At 52.8% G+C, this 18,975-nt stretch overlaps 3 protein-coding genes and 2 long non-coding RNA genes across 8 annotated transcripts in view; 2 read left to right on the forward strand and 3 right to left on the reverse strand.

The window, feature by feature from the left end:
- Window positions 1-1,524, reverse strand: part of Hoxa3 (homeobox A3) — a 44,040-nt gene extending 42,516 nt beyond the window's left edge. For all 4 annotated transcript variants that reach the window (XM_048786378.1, XM_048786376.1, XM_048786377.1 and 1 more), the window contains exon 1: window positions 1,388-1,524. The gene's annotated coding sequence lies outside the window, so the exon portion shown is untranslated. The remainder of the gene's footprint in view (window positions 1-1,387) is intronic.
- On the forward strand, window positions 529-3,097 carry LOC125611509. Its single transcript, XR_007341676.1, has 2 exons — window positions 529-806; window positions 1,394-3,097. It is a non-coding gene; the product is annotated as an uncharacterized LOC125611509 (long non-coding RNA).
- On the reverse strand, window positions 2,828-6,416 carry Hoxa7 (homeobox A7). Its single transcript, XM_015490171.2, has 2 exons — window positions 5,257-6,416; window positions 2,828-4,322 (listed from the first exon to the last, which is right to left on the reverse strand). The coding sequence occupies exons 1-2, from the start codon at window positions 5,633-5,635 to the stop codon at window positions 4,003-4,005; spliced, it is 699 nt and encodes a 232-aa protein (XP_015345657.1). The 5' UTR covers window positions 5,636-6,416; the 3' UTR covers window positions 2,828-4,002.
- Window positions 6,417-11,404: 4,988 nt separating this feature from the next.
- Window positions 11,405-16,653, reverse strand: Hoxa9 (homeobox A9). The gene is made up of 2 exons (XM_015490173.2): window positions 13,881-16,653; window positions 11,405-12,782 (listed from the first exon to the last, which is right to left on the reverse strand). Exons 1-2 carry the CDS (start codon window positions 14,461-14,463, stop codon window positions 12,544-12,546), a joined length of 822 nt encoding a protein of 273 aa, XP_015345659.1. The 5' UTR covers window positions 14,464-16,653; the 3' UTR covers window positions 11,405-12,543.
- A 1,807-nt stretch (window positions 16,654-18,460) lies between these two features.
- The window catches only part of LOC125611510, a 2,245-nt gene continuing 1,730 nt past the window's right edge, over window positions 18,461-18,975 (forward strand). The window contains exon 1 of the long non-coding RNA XR_007341677.1: window positions 18,461-18,760. This is a non-coding gene — a long non-coding RNA (uncharacterized LOC125611510). The remainder of the gene's footprint in view (window positions 18,761-18,975) is intronic.

Here is an 18,975-nt window from a genome sequence, read left to right on the forward strand (position 1 = left end):
GTCGCGCCAGGCTGTAAGAGGCGGGCTGCGGCTGGCGCCGGTCCCGGCGACGGCCACAGCGTGGCAGCAGCGAGCCCCCGACTCGGTCGCAATAAATAATCTGCCCGCGGCAGCCTCAGTCAGGCAGCCGGACGCCCCACCATGCAAATTCGCCGCTTTATCTGCCCCAAGCGCACCCACCGCGCGGGCGAACGTCCCAAACATCTACACTCCTTTTTAAATTATCCAGTGCATACCAAGGTTTCTCAAAACGGAGAAAACAGCAAAGGAAAAAAACAAATAAAAAGAATTAATGCCTAGAACCTCGGGATTGATTCTTGTCGCTGTCCCGGGAGCTCCCCGGGGCAAATCCGGGCGGAAGCGCACCAACTGAGCCGCAGTTCGTATCATCGCGCTAGGCAAAGCCACCGCTAGCAGACCCTCAGTACCTCCACTCTACTAGGTCCGCAGTACTCTCCCTGCTTGTGGGAGGTGGGGCTAGTGGACGCCAGACCCTTGTGCCAGGTGGGTTGGGGGGTTCCCGTTATTGCCAAGACTCGGTTTGCATCCGTCCTTCAACCTTAGCGGCGGGCTCCTGCCACCCACACTAACACCACAATGTGTTTTTTTGTTTGTTTGTTTGTTTTGTTTTTGTTTTTTTTCACCGAAATGTCCCACCAAGCAACAACCAGACAATTAACCCCATCCTCTCCTTCAACACAGAATTCCACCCATCCACCTATTCCCTCCCTCAGAGCTTCAGACACCTCTCATCGCAAAACCGGGGAAAGGATGCAGGCAATCTGTGGAGAACTCTGGCTGAACTAGTAAGTTCCTTTCTGTCTGAAACCAATTTATATGGAATAGAGAGTACTGTTTTGATGCCTCTGGGTTAACTCACTTTGTCCTCACCTCTTCCCACCTTCCCAGGTTGGGAACTATCTCCTGTTGTTGGAGAATTCCATCGAACCAATTGGGCCATGAATGAAAAAACAAACAAAAATATCCAAACCGAGAAGCTGGCAGGAAACACAGAGTGTGGGGTCAGTGGAGAAAGGGCGAGAGAAGACTCAAATACTGCTGCCAGGAACATGGGGTCGATGAGAAGGTGCCACGATGGGAAGATGGCATTTACTGACATGATGAGCCAGGGAAGGGAGAAAGAGGGAGTGGTGCTGATGGTGGTGTTGGGTGTGAGTGAGTGTGTGTGTGTGTGTGTGTGTGTATGAGTGTGTATGTGTGTGTGTCACAATGGGCTATGGTGGGTAATGCAGGCGAGTGTGAACAGGGGAGTATGGGGTGAGGGTGGGTATTGCATTGCTCCCCTTCAAAGCCGTGCTGGTTTCCCTCTCTCACCCTGCGCAGCACCTCACCACCTTTGCTCCTGTCTCCTTCCCACATGTCTCACCTTCAGATGGCGGCTGCCAGAAGCTCCTGCCCCTCTGACAGCTGTCGCTTGGGCAGCCCGGGAGACGAATTGTCCTCCTTCCTGGTGCCAGAGGACTCAGGAAATTAGCCAGGTTGCGAGTTGCAAAGCGGCCGCTGCGGCGCCAGGACCTGGGCGCGCCCCACCTCCAGCGCGAGCAGCCCGGCCAGGCCTGGCTGGGGCTTCCCTTTGCTCGCCATCGCGGGACAAAGCGCGGACCAGCGGGGACTGGAAGGCCGAGCTCCGAAGCAGGCAGGATGGAGCGGAGCAAAAGAATGCGGCTCTATTCTCGCAAGGGAAATTATAAAAAAGTTCATGTTCACGGTTCCTATCCACATGACCGACAGCGGCCAATGGAAGGGCCGAACAACTCATAAAGTTGTATTGCAAAGTTGTAAATTTTCATAAACAACAACGGATTTATGACCCTTTCCCCATCACTAAGAGGAGGCAGCTCTTACACCGGCGCCATCTTACCACCGAGGCGGCCCCTACTTGGGGCCGCAGGTTTTACAGACCATTTTGGGCCGGGTTTTATTAAAAGAGCTCTAAGAAGCTGGCCCCATCGGGCAAGAGATAGAATGGAGGTCTTCGCTGGCAGAGCTCAGGATGCTTTTCGCCCCTTCCCTAACACCGAGATGCCCCTGCCGAGGCTGCGTAGCCAATTTTGCGGTTCCTGCTTCTCTCCGAACCCCCCCGCTAGCGTGTTGAACCTTAGGGCACCCTCAGCCTCTTCTAAAGACAGAGTGGGGGTGCAGCGGCAGAGTCCCTGAATCCTATTTCCTATCCTGGGGCTGGGTCAGAGGGTGTGCAGAATCTGGGGATCAGTTGTAGGGTAGATGATGTCCCTTTCTGAGTCCGCTCCACATCCTTAGAGGAGAGGGTAGATTTCGAATTCTCTTATGGAATTTGTGGAGTTTTTTAGGGAGGTTGGTAGAACATAATGAATCTGTCATAGATTCCGTCTTCAAGTGATCTTCTGCACACAGAGACACCAGACAAAAATCTCTACAAAGAGATACAATTATGGACACGGAAAATGTGCAATTATGGACACACAAAAACACATGCACCCAATTATGGACACAGAAATAATCACACAGTTATGGGCACAGATATACACACAATTGTGGATGCAGAAATATACACAATTATGAAATTATATGAGAATATACACAGCATGTATAGAAAAACAAACATGCAAAAATAGGCACATGCATACTCACACAAATCTACACATAAAGCATAAAAAGATACATGACACACTTATACACTAATACATGTACACCCAACATTTGGATAGGAGGATAGTCTATTTTTGCTTCCCTACTGCCACCCTGGGCAAACAGGCATACCCAGGGCTTGCCCTTCAGCTATAGCCACCTTTTCTTCTCCCCAACCTTTTGGATAAAGTAGTCCATGTTTCTTTGTCACCAAGCATCTTTATTTTGTTACATAAAACACAAGTAGCTGGGCTGGGAAGCATATTTTCCCTGAACCCCAGGCTGGAGCTAAGAGGGACACAAGACAACACAGGAGATGAAAGGCATCAGGGAGGGCATCTGGCCTCCCAGCCACTACAGAGTTAGCTCAAGACAACACACCATGCTACAAAGTCACCCCATTAACACATCCTTTCCAAGTCAAGACATTCCTTTGTAAATGAGCTCCAAGACTACAGAAATGACAAAAGAAAAAAAAAACCTCAAATAAACAGTATTTGTTATTGTAGGAAAAATCAGGGTGTACATATTTGACATGGCTGAACAGTAGGACACAGGGGCTAGGAAGAGGACAGGGAGGCTGGGAGCATCTCTGCAATTCTATGAAGCAGAAGCTAACCCAGAGGTCTGCAGCCATCTCAGGAATGCTTCCCTCCAGAAGTGGGGGCGGTGATGGGCCTGAACTTGAGGTGCCCAAGCCAGAGAAAGAGGGATTCTAGGTTGCAGCACATAGTATGCTTTGGAAGAAATATATTATTTTTCAATTTAAATAGAAGCCAATGCCCTGGTCCCTGGACCCCCATGCCTTCTCAGTGATGCCTCAAAGGCAGTCCACTGGGAGAAGCAGGGGCCTGGCCTGGGAGAGGCCGGCACCAAGTAGCAGGCAAGCCAGCCAGCACAAAATAGGTAGTTTGGGGCTAGTAGGTAGTACTGAGAGAATCACCATTCTTAAGGGTATAGGAGGTGGTGCTGGGTGTCTGCCAGTGTTGAAGGGGGCTTCCTGGGAGTGGAGGCCCACTGGGGCTGGGCCCATAGGTAGTTTGGGGGTTGCCTCTCAAGGAGGCCTGTGCTAGGTAGTATTTTGGCCATGCCAGAGCCAAGCGCTGGCCTAGGGTTTGGGGTATCTACTGGGATACTCATAGGCAGAGGGGATCCCAAGGCGACCTAGTCTCAGTGGCCACTCAGTCCAGAAAAGTTGGGAACTAGGGTTGGTGATGGGGTGGGTGGGTGCGGGTTGGAGTCAGGGTGTTTTTATTTTTATTATTATTTTTTACATTTTCTTTTTATTTTCCTCATTTTTGTAAATAAAACCAGTGAGTTTCTCAAAGACGCTTTTCTGACTGTCCAGTGCAGCCAGGGCCCCAGTGTGGCCCTTCATTCCTCCTCCTCTTCGTCCTCCTCTTCATCTTCCTCCTCCTCATCGGCCTTGTCCGAGACAGCGGCAGTAGCAGCAGCGGAGGGCACTGCACCCTCAGGGACTGCAGTGGCGGATGGACCCTCGTCCTTATGTTCTTTCTTCCACTTCATGCGGCGGTTCTGGAACCAGATCTTGATCTGGCGCTCAGTGAGGCAGAGCGCGTGGGCGATCTCGATGCGGCGCCGCCGCGTCAGGTAGCGATTGAAGTGGAACTCCTTCTCCAGCTCCAGCGTCTGGTAGCGCGTATAGGTTTGGCGACCTCGCTTCCTGTCAGGTCCTAAGAGTAAAAATGCAGACACATGGACAGACAAGCAGACAGGGACATGGACAGAACAGTGCTTTAGCCAGGCTACTATCCCAGAGCCTGCACCTTCTTCCTTGCCCAGACCGTAAAACCGGCTCTGCCCCGCAACCGAGAACGGAACAGGGGGAGGAGAGGGAATGTTAGCACAAGGCACCAACTGTGGTGCCAGACGTGTAGGCAGTTCTGTAAGGAGCAAAGGCACAGAATCCCAACTTTACAACCGACCTTTCCAGCCGGCTACGCTTCCACAATGTCCTGGTTCCCCCTGACAAAGGGAAATTGTAAATATAGAGTGTGGGCAAATAGGAGCCGCTGCACTTTTGCCATTCAAAGGCAAGCCCCTCTGCTCCCCAGCCTTGCAATGCAAGTGGGCGACCCTCCTGAGCAACCCTCGCCCCTGTCTCCAGACCTTCCTAGGGCACTCTGACCCTCTGTCCCAGTTCCCTCCGGGCCCACGTCTTGAAATGGCCCCTGGCACAGGGGTGGGTGAGAGGCCCCCAGAGGACTTGGCTTTTCGGCCTCTGAGAAAGAAAAGTCAGGCAGAAAGGAATAGGAGGGAGAGAAAAAGAAGAAAGGGAGGGAGGAGGAGAGAGAGACAAGGAGAGACAGAGGGAAAATAGCGAACAAACAATGTTAAAATTTCAAGGCAAAGAGAGTTAAATAAATTTACGAGGATTGAATCCATTAATTGGGCCATAAAAAGTTTTATGAGCCTCATTTACATACAATACTATGGGCTCTCCACGCAATGGCGCCTCAGCTCTAATTAAAACCAGAAAGGCAGCGCCGCCGGGAGTCACGGGCCGCCGGCACACAGCCGCCTGGCTCCGCTCTCTCTGGCCCCGCGCTACCGAGCGCCGAGCTCCCGGCTACTTTTCCGCCCGCCCCGCCTGGTGGCTGCGCCTACCTGAAGACCTCATCCAGGGGTAGATGCGGAAATTGGCCTCGGCTGGGCCGTGCAGCGCGCCCTCGTCTGCCTTGTCGCAGGCGCCTTTGGCGAGGTCACTGCAGAGCCCGGGGATGTTTTGGTCGTAGGAGGCGCAGGGCAGGTTGCCGTACGCGTCGGCGCCCAGGCCGTAGCCCGATGCGAAGGGGCTCTGATAGAGGGGGCTGTTGACATTGTATAAGCCCGGTACCGTGGAGGCGAAGGCGCCGGCGCCCGCCCCGTAGCCGCTTCTCTGAGAGTTGGGCGCAAAGGAGCAAGAAGTAGGTTCGGCATTTTGGAACAGAGAAGCCCCCGCCGTATATTTGCTAAAAAGCGCGTTCACATAATACGAAGAACTCATAATTTTGACCTGTGATTTGTTGTCCGGCAGCTTTCAGTGTCGGTTTTACGAGGTAGCGTGATATATGATAACATTACACCCCCAGATTTACACCAAACCCCATTTTCTTTTGGACGGAGCTCGCGGCAGCACGTGACCGCCCACATGACCGCCTCCGCCAATCTCAGCAGCCCTCACAGGTGGTCTCGCTCCGCGGGACCCGCGGCCGCTTAGAATGGAAGGGGAAGAGGCTCAAATATTCGACCAACGAATCCGCCAGTGCCAGGCGAGCCTGGAGCACCCTGTGGAACAGGACCCCGAGGCTCCGTGGGAGCACCCGGCTGGCCGCCAACTCAGGCGCCTGAGCCTGCGGACTCTGGGCAGTGTCCGCGCAGCACAGTTCCTCATACTTAGGAGCGAACCCCAGACCAACCATGTGGATCTTCCCTGTCCATCTTCTGTGTGTTGACCCAGTCCCTGGAGGTTCTCCGCACCCTGCGCACCCGCCCACCCTATGGCCTCCCAGGCAGGGCTCCGCTATGGGCAGTTCTATTCTGTCTAGGTCTTTATCATGTTCGATGGGCAACAGGCCAGATTTAAACTCTGATCCACACCGGGCAGGCGCAGCGTCGCTTTCAGCTGCAGAGAGAATGCCACCGCAAACTGGAACCATGTGGTTCGAATAAACTCAACCTCTCCCGGCTTCCTTTCCTTAATCGGCAGCGCACAGTTTATCCGCACTAAAGGAAGCAGTGAAATATTTATCTATTAATGAGCCTCATTTGCCAACAGATTTATTAGCATGAGGTTCTCCTCCCTCCTCCTGGACACCAGGGCCCTACAGGCTCTGTGCTTTCACTCCTGAGCACCTGGCTAGCCTCCGGCAAACCAATAAATGGCTTAACACTCCTTTGTCCTTCCCACAACCCCTGGTTCCCCCCCCACCACCCTGGCTCACTGGGGAACTGGTTCTATCCCCTTCAGCTTGGAGGAACCTTGACCCCCACCACACACCTTTCCAGGCAGCCTTCACCCTAGCCAACCCTGGACCTCCACCTTGTGGTTCTGGATGCCTGGGAGCAATAAATGCTTTAGACCTGAATTGGACAGGAAAGGGGATCCAGGCATCTGGGGACTGCAGCCCATTGTGGACCCCATTTCTTTAGGAGATAACAAAAACAAATACGGGAGCCTTCCCCCCACACCACCCAGCTACAGTGGCTTTACCTTTCTAAGTACCCAGCTCACAGAAAGCTGAGTGCATAGTAGTCTTACTTCTTCTGATTTAGACCCTCAACCCACGGTTCCTACCTTCCCTGCCCTGCTGTGGTGTTGGATCAGCTGAAGCCCTGCTGCCCACTGTTCTGCAGAGGATGATTGGGCTAACCCTTCCTCTAAACGCCTCATAAACTGCCCAGGCCGCACTGGAAGCCTGGCCACCTTTTACTGCCCAGCTCGATTGCACACCATAAACCCGACCTCACAATGGAATTGCTCCGGAAATTCTCCTCTAAATTATAGAGTTTGGTTCCCTGTGTACAAAGCACTCTTCATCAGTTTTAGAGGGTCCAGGATGCCCCCTTATTCACAGCACCCTCTCAGGGGGTCCTGGGGCACAAAAGGCTGTAAGATAGTTCAGATCAGCAAGGATCCCCAGCTTCTGTCCAGTAAAGGGCTCATACTTGGAGGGGGGAGGTGGGGGCAGGTGGGCTCCGGGGCTGCCTAGGGGTACAGAGAACCTAGAGGAACAATATCCGGGGATGCCCTTTATGGTGGGTCAGGATGATACAGTCTCAGAATCTCAGATGGGACATGAAGGGCATAAAACAGGAAGAAAAAAATTCCAAATAACAATGCCTTTTGAGAGAGATAAAAACCTAAGTTAGCTAAAGGAAGACGAAGCAACAAGAAGAGATCAAAGAAGCAGAATTAGACAGCTTTAGACCAATAAATTGTTCCTCCGGTGACACAAAAAGACGCAAAGAAAAAGACCTGGCTCTGCCGCAACAGTCTGTCTAGACTCAGGCGGCTGGGATGGCTGAAAGTTACCTCCTTTAAAGTAGAACCTGCCCTAGGTAGGGGGATCCTATAGGCCCGGTGGGGAATGATTTCAGGGAGTGCAGGAAGAAACTCACCCGCCTCAAGAAAGAGCTGTATGCAAGCTCCACATGCCTATCTCTGCCCCAGGTTGGCCCCCCAGCTGCAACCCAGCAATCCTGGCAGGAGCTCTGCTCCTCTCCTTAGGCCAAGGAGGATCCAGATGCTGCCTGAAAGGCTTAGGTTCTTCTGGGCCCAAGTCAGTCAACTGGGCCACTCCCGCAGGCACCTCAACCTCTCTTTCCTTTCTGTGCTTCTCTCTGTCCTGCCTCCTGTGGAAGGATTTTAAAACGAAAACAGCCTAACAAAAAGAGGTTTTCAATAAAACCTATTTAATCATGAGTTCTTGAGCCATTGGTTACCTACTTATTTGACTAAAAAGATGCAAATACACTGGGTTATGTGTAATTATAATCATGGAAATCCTTGTTGATGCCGGGCCTGGAACAGGCCCTTGTAGGCTGGTTTCTAATCAGCCAAATTGATTATCTTTAGATAATTTCCCACTGTACTCTTGAAGCAAGCTTTTCCCCTACTGTCGGAGTGTTTCCCATTTCTTGTTAACCATAGTCCTGGATATTTAAATCCAGTTAAATATATAAACCCAGCTGTCCGAAGCGAATGGCCCTGAGAGTCAGGAGAGTCAGGAAGCGATTTTCTTCTCTAAATGTTTCTACCCACGCCTCTCGCCTCCGTTCCCCATCCAGTGAGAGGTCCCTGGCCAGGGCACAGGGAAAGACCCATTCCCGACCCGGGCAAATGAGCTCCGTCTGGTGCAGAATCTGGTCTGGGCGAAGAGCGGTTGCGGGATGCAGCTCTTAGGCAGCCGAGAGAGCAAACAGCCTCCCAGCCGCCAGCTGGCCAAGGGCAAGGAGGCTCTGCCGGAGCTGGCCTCAGAGATTCTGGGAGGCCTGCACTTACCTGGTTCCTTTGTGATCAGTGGAGAGGAGCGGTGCAACCTATTTGTGACTTCATTTATTTGTAGTTACAGAAATCAAGCTTTCTATCTGCAGTTTTGAATACACAATATACGGCCACGGGTCACTCTGGGGAAGCTTTATAAAACCCTTCTTACAATCGGATGTTGTGAAATAGTATGCATTTTATACAGAAATATAATGAAGATGTAACCTCTAATACTAACATGTATATATAGATAGGAAAAAAGGAGAAAGAGAAAAAGCGAGTGAGGCAAATCCCCAGGAGAGATGTCAGCCAAAACCTAGCCCCCAGTTTTACAGCATGTTCAGCGAGGAGATGCAGGTCGTAAACATTTTGTGGGCTTGGCAGAGACTATTACAATCCCAAATAAATGCACCGCGCGGCGTGTTCACAAGGCTCCGCGGTGCTTCGAAGGATTCGGTTTGCTTTTGTGTTTTCCCTCCGAAACCATTCTACACCCGTGGCTGATCCTCCAGTACGGGCTATGGGTGGCCTTTGCAGAGGCTTCGAAGCATGTTCCCCACCTAGCATAGGGATAGACTGAGCATGGATTGGGGTCCCTTCCTTTTGGCCTGCTCAGCAGGGTCGCCAGAGTAATCTCTGCACCTAAAGTCAAGGAAATACCGCAGCCAAAGTAAAGGATGTTTCCACGACGTGCGCGCGCGCCAATTCTGGAGCTTGGATAATATTATAATTGTTATTTTAAACATCACATTTATTTTAGAACAACCAAATAGTTCCTGGTCAGTTCCAAAAGATTCCTCTTCCCAAGCAACTCCTGGCTAATCTACTCTAGACATTCACCAATGATGGCTTCACGCCCAATTTTCACCCGCCTAATTTTATTGTCACGTATTCAAACCGGCCGAGTCCCGGGGTCTTGGCTCTCTCCGGTGCTGGCTTTCTGGGTCCTGAACCCGGCCCTGAACCACCGCGCAGGTTTCCGGTGCCTCCGAGGCCGCCAGGGAACCCGTGGTCACGGTGTGCGCCCTCTGCTTTCCCTCTGTGGGTTCATCAGGTCCGAGGGCTGTAGACGTTGGTCCTTGTGTCCATCTGCCGATGAGCCAGGTTCCCCGCGCGTCTCGCTGCCCCGAAGCCTGTGCTGGGTTGAGGGCGGTGACCCCTGGAGTCTACCGGCGCCTGGAGCTGCAGCCCCAAAGCGCTGTGCCCTTGGGATGGGGCCTAGGAGGCGCGGGCGGTGAGGGTCAGGCAAGCACCCACCGCATGCATGCTTCCCAGGAAGGCTTCCAGCCTGGCATGAGTAGCACCAATAATATATGACTGTTGTCCACTTAAATCTGGGGCTCCCATTCTAGAAAGGCTCGCGTCAAGTCGACATCTTAGGAGCTTCCCAGGGTCGCGGTGGCCGGAGATGGCGGCTCAAGCACCTCTTTGGTGGAGCCACACTGCCATCTCCTGGCCTTACCTTGGCACTGCAGCCCCCGAAGCCCGGGCCAGCCTGAACTTCGGTAACCGCGGCTAGGGTCCACAAAATGCCTCACTCCCAAGGGCGGGGCGAGGACCCAGTCCCGGGCGGGGGGAGGGGTGGCGCGTGGGGGCCTGGAATCTACGCCGCGGAGCGGGTAATGCCCATAAAAGAGAGCTGTTTCCGCAACCGCTTTATCGGCGGCAGACAGAGCAAACAAATGAAAGGGCTTTGGTGGAATATCCTAATTGGGGCTGGACAGTTGTAAACTCATTAAGGACCGAATTCCAGACAGTTCGCAGACCCGGTCTTTATGGCGCACCCTCACTGCCCATTCTTTGAAGTTCCTTCTGTCTACAACAACAGAGTGCGTCCCAACTTGGCGGCGGGATGGGGGTGGGGGTGGGGGTGAGGGGACACTCCATCCACTCGCGCCTGGTTCCTCTTTCACGCTTCCGAACACGGTCAACTTTGCAGGAGTCACGGAGGGTGGGGGGCAGGGCGAGAGAAGAAAAGAGGGGAGCGAGGATGAACCCTCCGGCCACATCTGGAAAGCGCTCGGGCCTCCGAAGTTGTGGCCATTCCCTCCGCAGCCCTTTACACCCCATAAACGGTAACAGCCCTCATTTTCTTTTATGGCGCTTCGGGGCTCCTCGGTTGCCTGGGCCCTGCCTCTGCCAGGACTTGTGCTCTCGGGAGGGGGTTGTGGGGCAGGATGCAGATTCTCCCGGGCCTGGCTTCCAGGACGTAGTGGGGAGAGAGCGCAGGCCTTGAATCCCGTGCAAGTCCCCAGCTGCGTGAGCGGGCAGCCACGATGGCGGGTGAGGTTTGCGATTCCCTCCTCAGAGCCTCCTCAGGAGGCGGGCCCTGTGGGTCCTGCGCTTCTCACTCCTCCCACCTTGCTAGGAAAGGCCGCAGGCGGCTGTGGACCCGAGTTTGGGAAATTTGTTGGGGCACCAGGATGAACAAGTGGTCTTTCCACCAGTACTGACCAGTACTGGTCAGAGATACCCAGACCCCAGCCCATCTCGTCCGAGGTTCCCTGCGGTCCAGTGAATAGACACAAGGTCGTGAGTCCAGGCCTCTTGTTTTTCCAGTCAGTCTTCCTCCGCTGCTTGTGCCGCCTGGCAGTTGGCTACGTTGGGAAAGCTTAGGCCCCGCCGTGACTGGCAGGTCTCAGCTTCCAACGCAGGCTAGACGCAAAATTAGGGATCTCCCTCCCCGACACCCCTAGTCTGGCCTCCAATCAGAGACTCTGCCCAGACTTCCCGACGGCGGAGAAGGTGCAAAAAGCAGACCCGCAAAAAAAAAAAAAAAAAAAAAAATTTAGAAAAGAATCGATATATTTTATTTGGCAAAAAGTTAAATATCTCAACACAATAATTTGGTCAGTAGGCCTTGAGGTAACTATTGCAAAATATACAGTGTATGTTCAGCCCGATGGAAAACCCAGATTATTCAAGAATACAAATGTTCAGTAGCCCAATGGCGGTTTTGTGGTGTATAATTTATTATCAATAAAATTAATTCCATTACAATAAGCATTTTCCCCCAATTAAAATGAAGCATAAACCATAGGTAGTAACCTTCTGCACATATGTATAGCTCCGAATTTCCTCACTGTTCCTCTGGTGCAAAAACAATATTCAAGCTTGTCCGATTATGAACTTTTTCTTTAATATATAGATTATATGTACATGAACAAGATAAGACTATAAAGCATATGTAGAGACTAAAATGCCTGCATTTCTTAAGTAGAGAAACCATCAATCTATGCATCCTGAAGAACCTCCCCCCATTTTAAAATTTTTATTTCACTGGGAAATCCTTACAGCTAGTTTACAATCATAGGTTAACAGCCTAGTTATACAGAAGACGTATTCCACTACAGAGCTATACTCTATGCAATTGTTTTTCCCCCTCATAAACAACCTGAGTTCAAATTGAATTCTAGCTTCCACAATCACAACCGGTGCATCACCCAGCACAGAAGTTTGAGTCACAAAACATAATTACCACAATAAAACACAGTGTTCAAGTATCTAGGCAGAGCGATCTGCCGCACAAAGAGCAAATTAAATTAACTACACAGACTAAAAACTATACAGCCCGAGTCAACAGTTGTGCATTATAAAAAGGTAGTTTTTCCTTTTGTTTTAAGTCAGGAACAGGTAGATTTTTTTAAATATATACAAGCTACCACACACAGCCATCAGCGCTAATGCACACCCCCCCCCCTTTGTCTTATAGAAAATGGAAAGCTTACAATACCTCCTCCATCAAAGCTGCAGGCCTAGGAGCCAGCCTGAGCAGGGTTTGCCAGGGGGGAGATGAGGCCTGGGGTTTTAGAGCCGCTTTGTGCAGGGTGGTGGAGGCTGGGGTTGGGGGAGAACAGGGACAAGGGGACAAGCAGTCCTGTCTTTTTTTCTCTAGCTCATCTCTTTTCTAAATAACCCAAATGGCATCATTCGTCTTTTGCTCTGTCCTTGTTGATTTTCTTCATTTTCATTCTGCGGTTCTGGAACCAGATCTTGACCTGCCTCTCGGTGAGGTTCAGCAGTCGGGCCACCTCGTACCTGCGGTCCCTGGTGAGGTACATGTTGAACAGAAACTCTTTCTCCAGTTCCAGCGTCTGGTGTTTGGTATAAGGGCAGCGCTTCTTCCGCGTGGAGCGTGCGTGAAGCCAGTTGGCAGCCGGGTTATCTGCGGAGGAGAGAGACACTGGGTTTAGAAGGAGAAGCACCCTCGCTGGGTACGAGGGAGCCTCCTGGGTGTCTGGTCCATATGCAGGACGCTGCTGAATTGATTAGGGAAGGCAGCCCAGCTTCGGACACAATGGAACCCTGGCAGACAGACGCACGGACGGTCACTTACAATTGCCCGCAGTAAAACCTAGGCTCCCCCTCCCCTCCACCGCCCTCCTTTCTCCTCTATCCTTCTGTCCCTGCCTCTTTTTCCCATTCTTTGCACATTCTAAGAGAGTGAAATTTAGAAACAGATCTCCTTTTGGGCCACGCAGAGGGAAACGAGACGCTGTGTTTGTGTGGCAAGATTTAAGAATGCCTCTCTCTCTCTCTCTCTCTCTCTCTCTCTCTCTCTCTCTCTCTCTCTCTCTCTCTCTCTCTCCCTGACTTTCTCTGACTCTGTCTTTCCTTCCCCAGCTTTCCCTCCACTCTTCCCACTTCTTATTTGACCTTCCTGGAAGGCCGTGAAAGCTAGGCTGGCCGGCAGGGCGCCCCAACGCCTTTAATCACGTCTCCAGCTTATTTGAATAATCTGGAAAGGGGACCCTTGCGGCCCGATCTCCCGCAGCCTCATCCTAGGCAGGATTTACGCCGCCACCGGCTGAAGGCAAGAAGTGGATGGAATCGACCGTGTCCCCCTGAGTACCGGGGTCAGGTTGCCCGGCTGCTGCTGCTGCCGCCGCTCGCGAACAATCTAGCTGCACAAAAGACTCTCTCCGCTGCGCTGCTTTCGAAGAACGGCCCAAAGTAGCTCAGTCCTGGGCCTGGGCAGCCTAGTAGAGGGGCGGCGGGTCTTGGCTCGGCTTGTAGCGCCCGCCCCGCCCCCTCTCGCTGCAGCAGCCTCCTCCCCTTTCCCCAGCCCTGCAGGCCTGCTCGTCACAGTTCTGTGGACTTGGGGCCCCGTCTGAGGTGTCCCAAACACCAACTTCTGGTTCCCGGTCCCAGCTCGGGGAGGTTCCCAGCAAGGACGAAGGCAGGCTCAAAGAAAGCTGACGGGCCAGCAGATCCGGGGGGCCGGCGTGGAGGCGGCGGCTGATTTGGAGGAGAAGACACTTACTGGGATCGATGGGGGGCTTGTCTCCGCCGCTCTCATTCTCAGCATTGTTTTCCGAGAAGGCGCCTTCGCTGGATTGTTTTTCTCTATCAACTGGAGGAGAACCACAAGTATAGTCAGTCAGGGACAAAGTGTGAGTGTCAAGCGTGGGACAGTCACCCCTTCTGGCCGACAGCGGTTCAGGTTTAATGCCATAAGGCCGACTGGAGGGCAAGCCCGCGAAGGAGAGCGCACCGGGCGTGGGCTCCAGCCAGGAGCGCATGTACCTGCCGTCCGGCGCCGCCGCTGCCACGGGCGCCTGGGTGTGCACGTAGGGGTGGTGGTGATGGTGGTGGTGATACACTGCAGCAGGCACGGCGTTGGCGCCCGCCGCGTGCACCGGGTTCCACGAGGCGCCGAAAACCGCCGCCTTGGACTGGAAGCTGCACGGGCTGAAGTCTGGGTGCTCGGCCAGTGCCGCCGCCTGCCGTGGGGGCTGGCCCAGGGCCCCTGGCGCGTAGCGGCCAGCACTCAGCTCGTCGGCCGCGTCAGTGCCCAACAGGAACGAGTCCACATAGTAGTTGCCCAGAGCCCCGGTGGTGGCCATTGCCGTGTCCCGCGCCTGGTCGGCCGGGCCTGACCCACGGAAATTATGAAACTGCAGATTTCATGTAACAACTTGGTGGCACCAGGGGGGAAGTACAGTCACCTAATAAGTTGCCGGCGCCCGCGCCCCCATTGGCCGCGCGCGTCACGTGTCCACCCGGCAGAACAATAACGCATAAATCACTCCGCACGCTATTAATGGCTCGGTGTTTTGCAGTCATAATTTTTATAGCAAAAGCCATATGTTTTTATGCAAAGGGATCACGCCGCTCCACGATCGGGTTTGTTTTAATTGTGGCCAACGAAGATTAAAAGATCAAATCTGGCCTTGCCTCTGTTCTCTCCCCTGCCCCCTCCCAACACACACACTTCTTAAGCGGACTATTTTATATCACAATTAATCACGCCATCAGGAAGGCGCGGGTCCCGCATGCGACTACGGCCAGAGGAACCCCTCACATAAAATTAGACAATAATTGAAGCCATAAAAAAGCAGCCAAATCGCATTCTCGCTCTACTGTATTTAAATCTATATTTATGATATTTCATAAGGAGTTATTGTTTCAGAAGCCACACAGACTGGTTGGGAAGTCGGGAACGACCAACAGATTCGTTTGCCTCGCCGTGGCTCCCAGCTGTAAAAATTTACGAGGCCTTGGAAAGGTTAAATTAGACTGTTGTGTTTGGTTGGCGAGCTCCCTGTAAATAATCCCTGCGGTCCTCGGGAGTCTTCCCCTGGCCGGACGCGAAAAGTCAAATCCAACGCAGTATGGGTCCCAAGTAGAGTAGACACTGGCCCCTGCCAGAGCTCGCCCAGCAGGGACTGACTATCTAGGGGGGAACCATCTGGTCTGCCACCCACACCCCAGCCTGCGGTAAAAGAAAGTCTAGCACCCGGACAGCCCCCCAAGTTCGTACTTGTTTCATCCAGGAGCTGGCAGTGAGGGAGCGGCCAACTGCCACAAGGTGAAGCTTTTGAGAGTAGTCTGGTTGTGCAGCGCTAGGCCCCTGACCCAGGACCCTGCTGCACACTCCTTCGCCCAGCGCATTCTGCACCTCTTCATCTGGCTGGAGGCCGCTAGCGACCTGGTCCTATGCTCTATTCGCCAAGGCCCTAAACTGAGGTCTGAAAGATGGTTAAAAACCGCCAGACAGCATCAATAGAAGGGGAGTTCGGCTTGCTAAAAGGCAGTCCCGCCTAAGAGATTCCAAGGCTCCAGGGACTGGGAAGCCTGCACTGGAATAAAAGGTCCTGCACCCAGTATGAATGCCCTTCAGGGATCCTTTCTTCCCTCCCTTCTGGCCATCACCCGGTGCCCAACCTCGGTTACCGACGGAACCGAGTAACTTTACAGAGTTACAAGGCCCAAAGCAAGGCGGCCGCAGCTCAAGTCCAGGACTAGAAATTAAAACGGGGCATCGGGCACAGGGCATTGACTTTAATCTCATCCTTTGACCTGATCAAATTGGGGAGATTATTTCTCACCCTTTGGAGTCTTGGGGGGTGAAAGCAAATGAAAAGGCCGCAGCCTCTATTGTTTTTTTGGAAGAAAAGGTAAAAGGAAAACCCATCACAATTCCAAACAGAAAGTAGCGACTCCTAAAATGGGGTAATTAAATTCACGTGTGAACACTATGCTTGGAAGTGTGTTTCTCATTAGTCCACTTCGCTGGCAGCAAGGCTGGCGACCTCAGGCATTTATTTATAACTTTTGGCTTTCATTCTCACCAAAAGTTCGAGTACTCCCCCCCCCCAAAAAAAAAACACATCATGAAAACATATCCCTATCCTTAGAGGCTGAGACCCTCAATTGTTAGTATATACTGGGGAGGGAAGCTGGGAAGCCACGCAGATCCCAAACGTGTGCCCCTTCCTCTGCTCCGCGCTGCACTGAGAAAGGTGGCCTACACAATGAACTAGCCAAGTGGCCTGTCCCGGCCGCTACAACCCCCTCCCCCCTAATATTTTCCTTTCCGTGTAAATTCCTATGCGTCATCCCCACCCCTATCACAGCCCAAGGTGTCCTAAATGTCCCACAGTCCACAGGGACTCAGATTTTCCATTTAAAATTTTAACTCTGGAGGAAAACTTCCCTTTTTGTAATTGTAAATGGAAGAGCATGCTTGGTTGTCCTTTCCATTTGTACCCAGAGAAGACACGTTATATTACTAGTATTTTTTAAATAAATACAAAGCTGTTGCTTTAAATAGCCTTATCCCACAATAGGCGAATTACTAAATAATCACCAAGCATTGAGTGTTAAGCAGCTGATACTGGTGCCTAAAAGGGGGGGGGGGATTCACAAAACCAAATATTGGCCCTCTTGAGCCCAGAGGCTTGGAAACAGAATATTCATACTTTTGCTTCTGCTTTTATTAAAGGGATTGCATGTCCATAAAGAAATAATAAATGGGTGTGATTACAAACTGCCCCTTCCTGGCTGAGAATTTTCCAAAAACCTTGAAATAAACCTCTGAAATAAATCCAATACACTGGTCCGGAAAATAGCAGAGAGAAGTTGAAGGGAACCGGGTGTGCCGGTCTTTCAGATAACAGGTTGGCCAGCGGAGCAATGAAAACAATCCCTGGGCCTCAGCTGAGCTGGGAAGGGAAGTACAGCTCTGTGGGCATTGAGTCTGAAGGCTATGTGAGTGTTTTGGAGGAAAGGGGAATGGATTATTTTCAGTTTTCGGTGGGGAGAATGGTCAAAGCTGGTTTTCATCCATAGCCCCTAGCTTAAGACAAGGATTTAAGTTTGTATCTCGATGACTCTAGAATTTAGGATTCCTTTCACGTATTTGAACCTACTGGTGCTGGAAAGAGCCCTCTTCGCCAGCACCCAGTTGTACAAAGCGGCCAGATCGAATATATTCTGAACCTGGTGCCTGCCCCTGGCAAGCAAACAGTCAAGCTCTGCCCTAACGAGCTCCCCCATCACAGTCAAAGCCTGAGTGAGATGGGACCTGCAGGCCCGGCAGAGCCAGCAAGGAACTTCCCGATGGAGCCGAGTGGTCTGGCTCCACTACGTCTGGCTGGGCCTCAGCCCATGTTCCGGGTGAGGGTGGTGTACGCCTCCTTGCCCTGGATGTGGGCACACAAAGACACCGCGGGTGCCCCCTAATCCGGTCTCCCAGACAGCCAGTTAGCTACAGGGAGAAGGAACGCAAGGCCGCCGCCAGCCGGTCGTGATCATAACCGAGGCCTTGTCTGCACAGAGGCACATCAGGCCAAACCCACGTCCTGGACAGCGGTCCCACGCAAACCCTTCCTCTTCAGACTCCGACCTTTACTTAAGCGCCCAGAGAAAAATAAGACCTCTGGCTTTCTCTCAAACCAGCCCTTTTCTTCTCCAGGATTTTAAAAGGAAAGTAGGCAGCAAGACTGAGAATCAGATAAAGAAACAGAAGATGAAAGAAAAATAAAGAGAAGGGAAGAGGGGGAAAGGAGCAAAGAAAATAAAAGGATAAAAGAAGAAGGAGCAAAGGAAGAAGGAAGAAAAAAGAGGTGGCTCCTGGGAGCAGAGGGAGCGTTTTCAGAGGGAAGGGTTAAGTGACAAGGCCAGGATACCAGCCCTTGTCCACCCTTATCCCTCCTATCTCGGCCTGGCTCTCTGGCTCTCCCACTGGCAAAGGGATCTTTCCGGAGCTCACATCCCAGATAGGAGTGTGTGTATGTTCAAGCCTTGCAAGGGAATGGCGGGGTCCCAGGCCAGGCGCGGGCCTGCAGTAGGAGCAGCTCAGGATTGAAGCTAGCGCCCCTGACCTTGAATGGCCCGGGGCCCAGAATTCTTACCACGCCCCCGGCATCCGCGAAGGAGCAACTAACCTGATGGTACCTGCTCTGGGCCAGGTGTTGTTAGGGGAGTGATGAGGCCTGCTGGCTGGCACAGCGCTAAGGAAGAAGAGAGGCTCCTGCGCTGAGAAAGCCGAGGTTGCCACCGCAGGCCTGGCACTACCGGGGCCTTGATGCCCCGCCCGGCCCGGCCCCCGCGCGTACAGGTACCTGGAGACGATTTCAACTGAAGTAATGAAGGCAGTGTCGTGCTGTCGAGAGAAAGGTGGATCCCAACAACAGGAAACTACCTAAATCACCGACCAGTTCTGGTGCTGCCCGCGCGGGGCTCCCTCGCCCGCCGCCGCCGCCGCCACCGCCGCTGCCGCCACCGCCGCCGCCAAGGAGAGAACCCTGAGATCATGCCTGGACCAGTCCCTTGGCAACCTGCGCCCACCGCTGCCACCGAATGCCTCGGGCTGCCACAAACCCGTCACGGAGGGAGAAGCCACCGGTCCCCAAAAAGGTAAGCTTGGGGGAGGGAGGGACAGCGGCAGGGAGCGAGGGAAAGCAAAGGAAAAAGGAAAAAGGAAGGAGGGGAGAAGGCGAGAAGAGAGCTGGGAAAGAGCAGAGCGCGCGCTGGTTTCCCAAATCTTGCAGCTTCGAGAACCGCCGCTGAGCGGCGGCAGCCGTGGGCGACACAAAGCGCCAGAGGGACAGCACAGAGCCGGGTCTTTGGCG

This window comes from Marmota marmota, unplaced genomic scaffold (assembly GCF_001458135.2).
Source record: "Marmota marmota marmota unplaced genomic scaffold, marMar, whole genome shotgun sequence".
Lineage (NCBI taxonomy): Eukaryota > Metazoa > Chordata > Mammalia > Rodentia > Sciuridae > Marmota > Marmota marmota.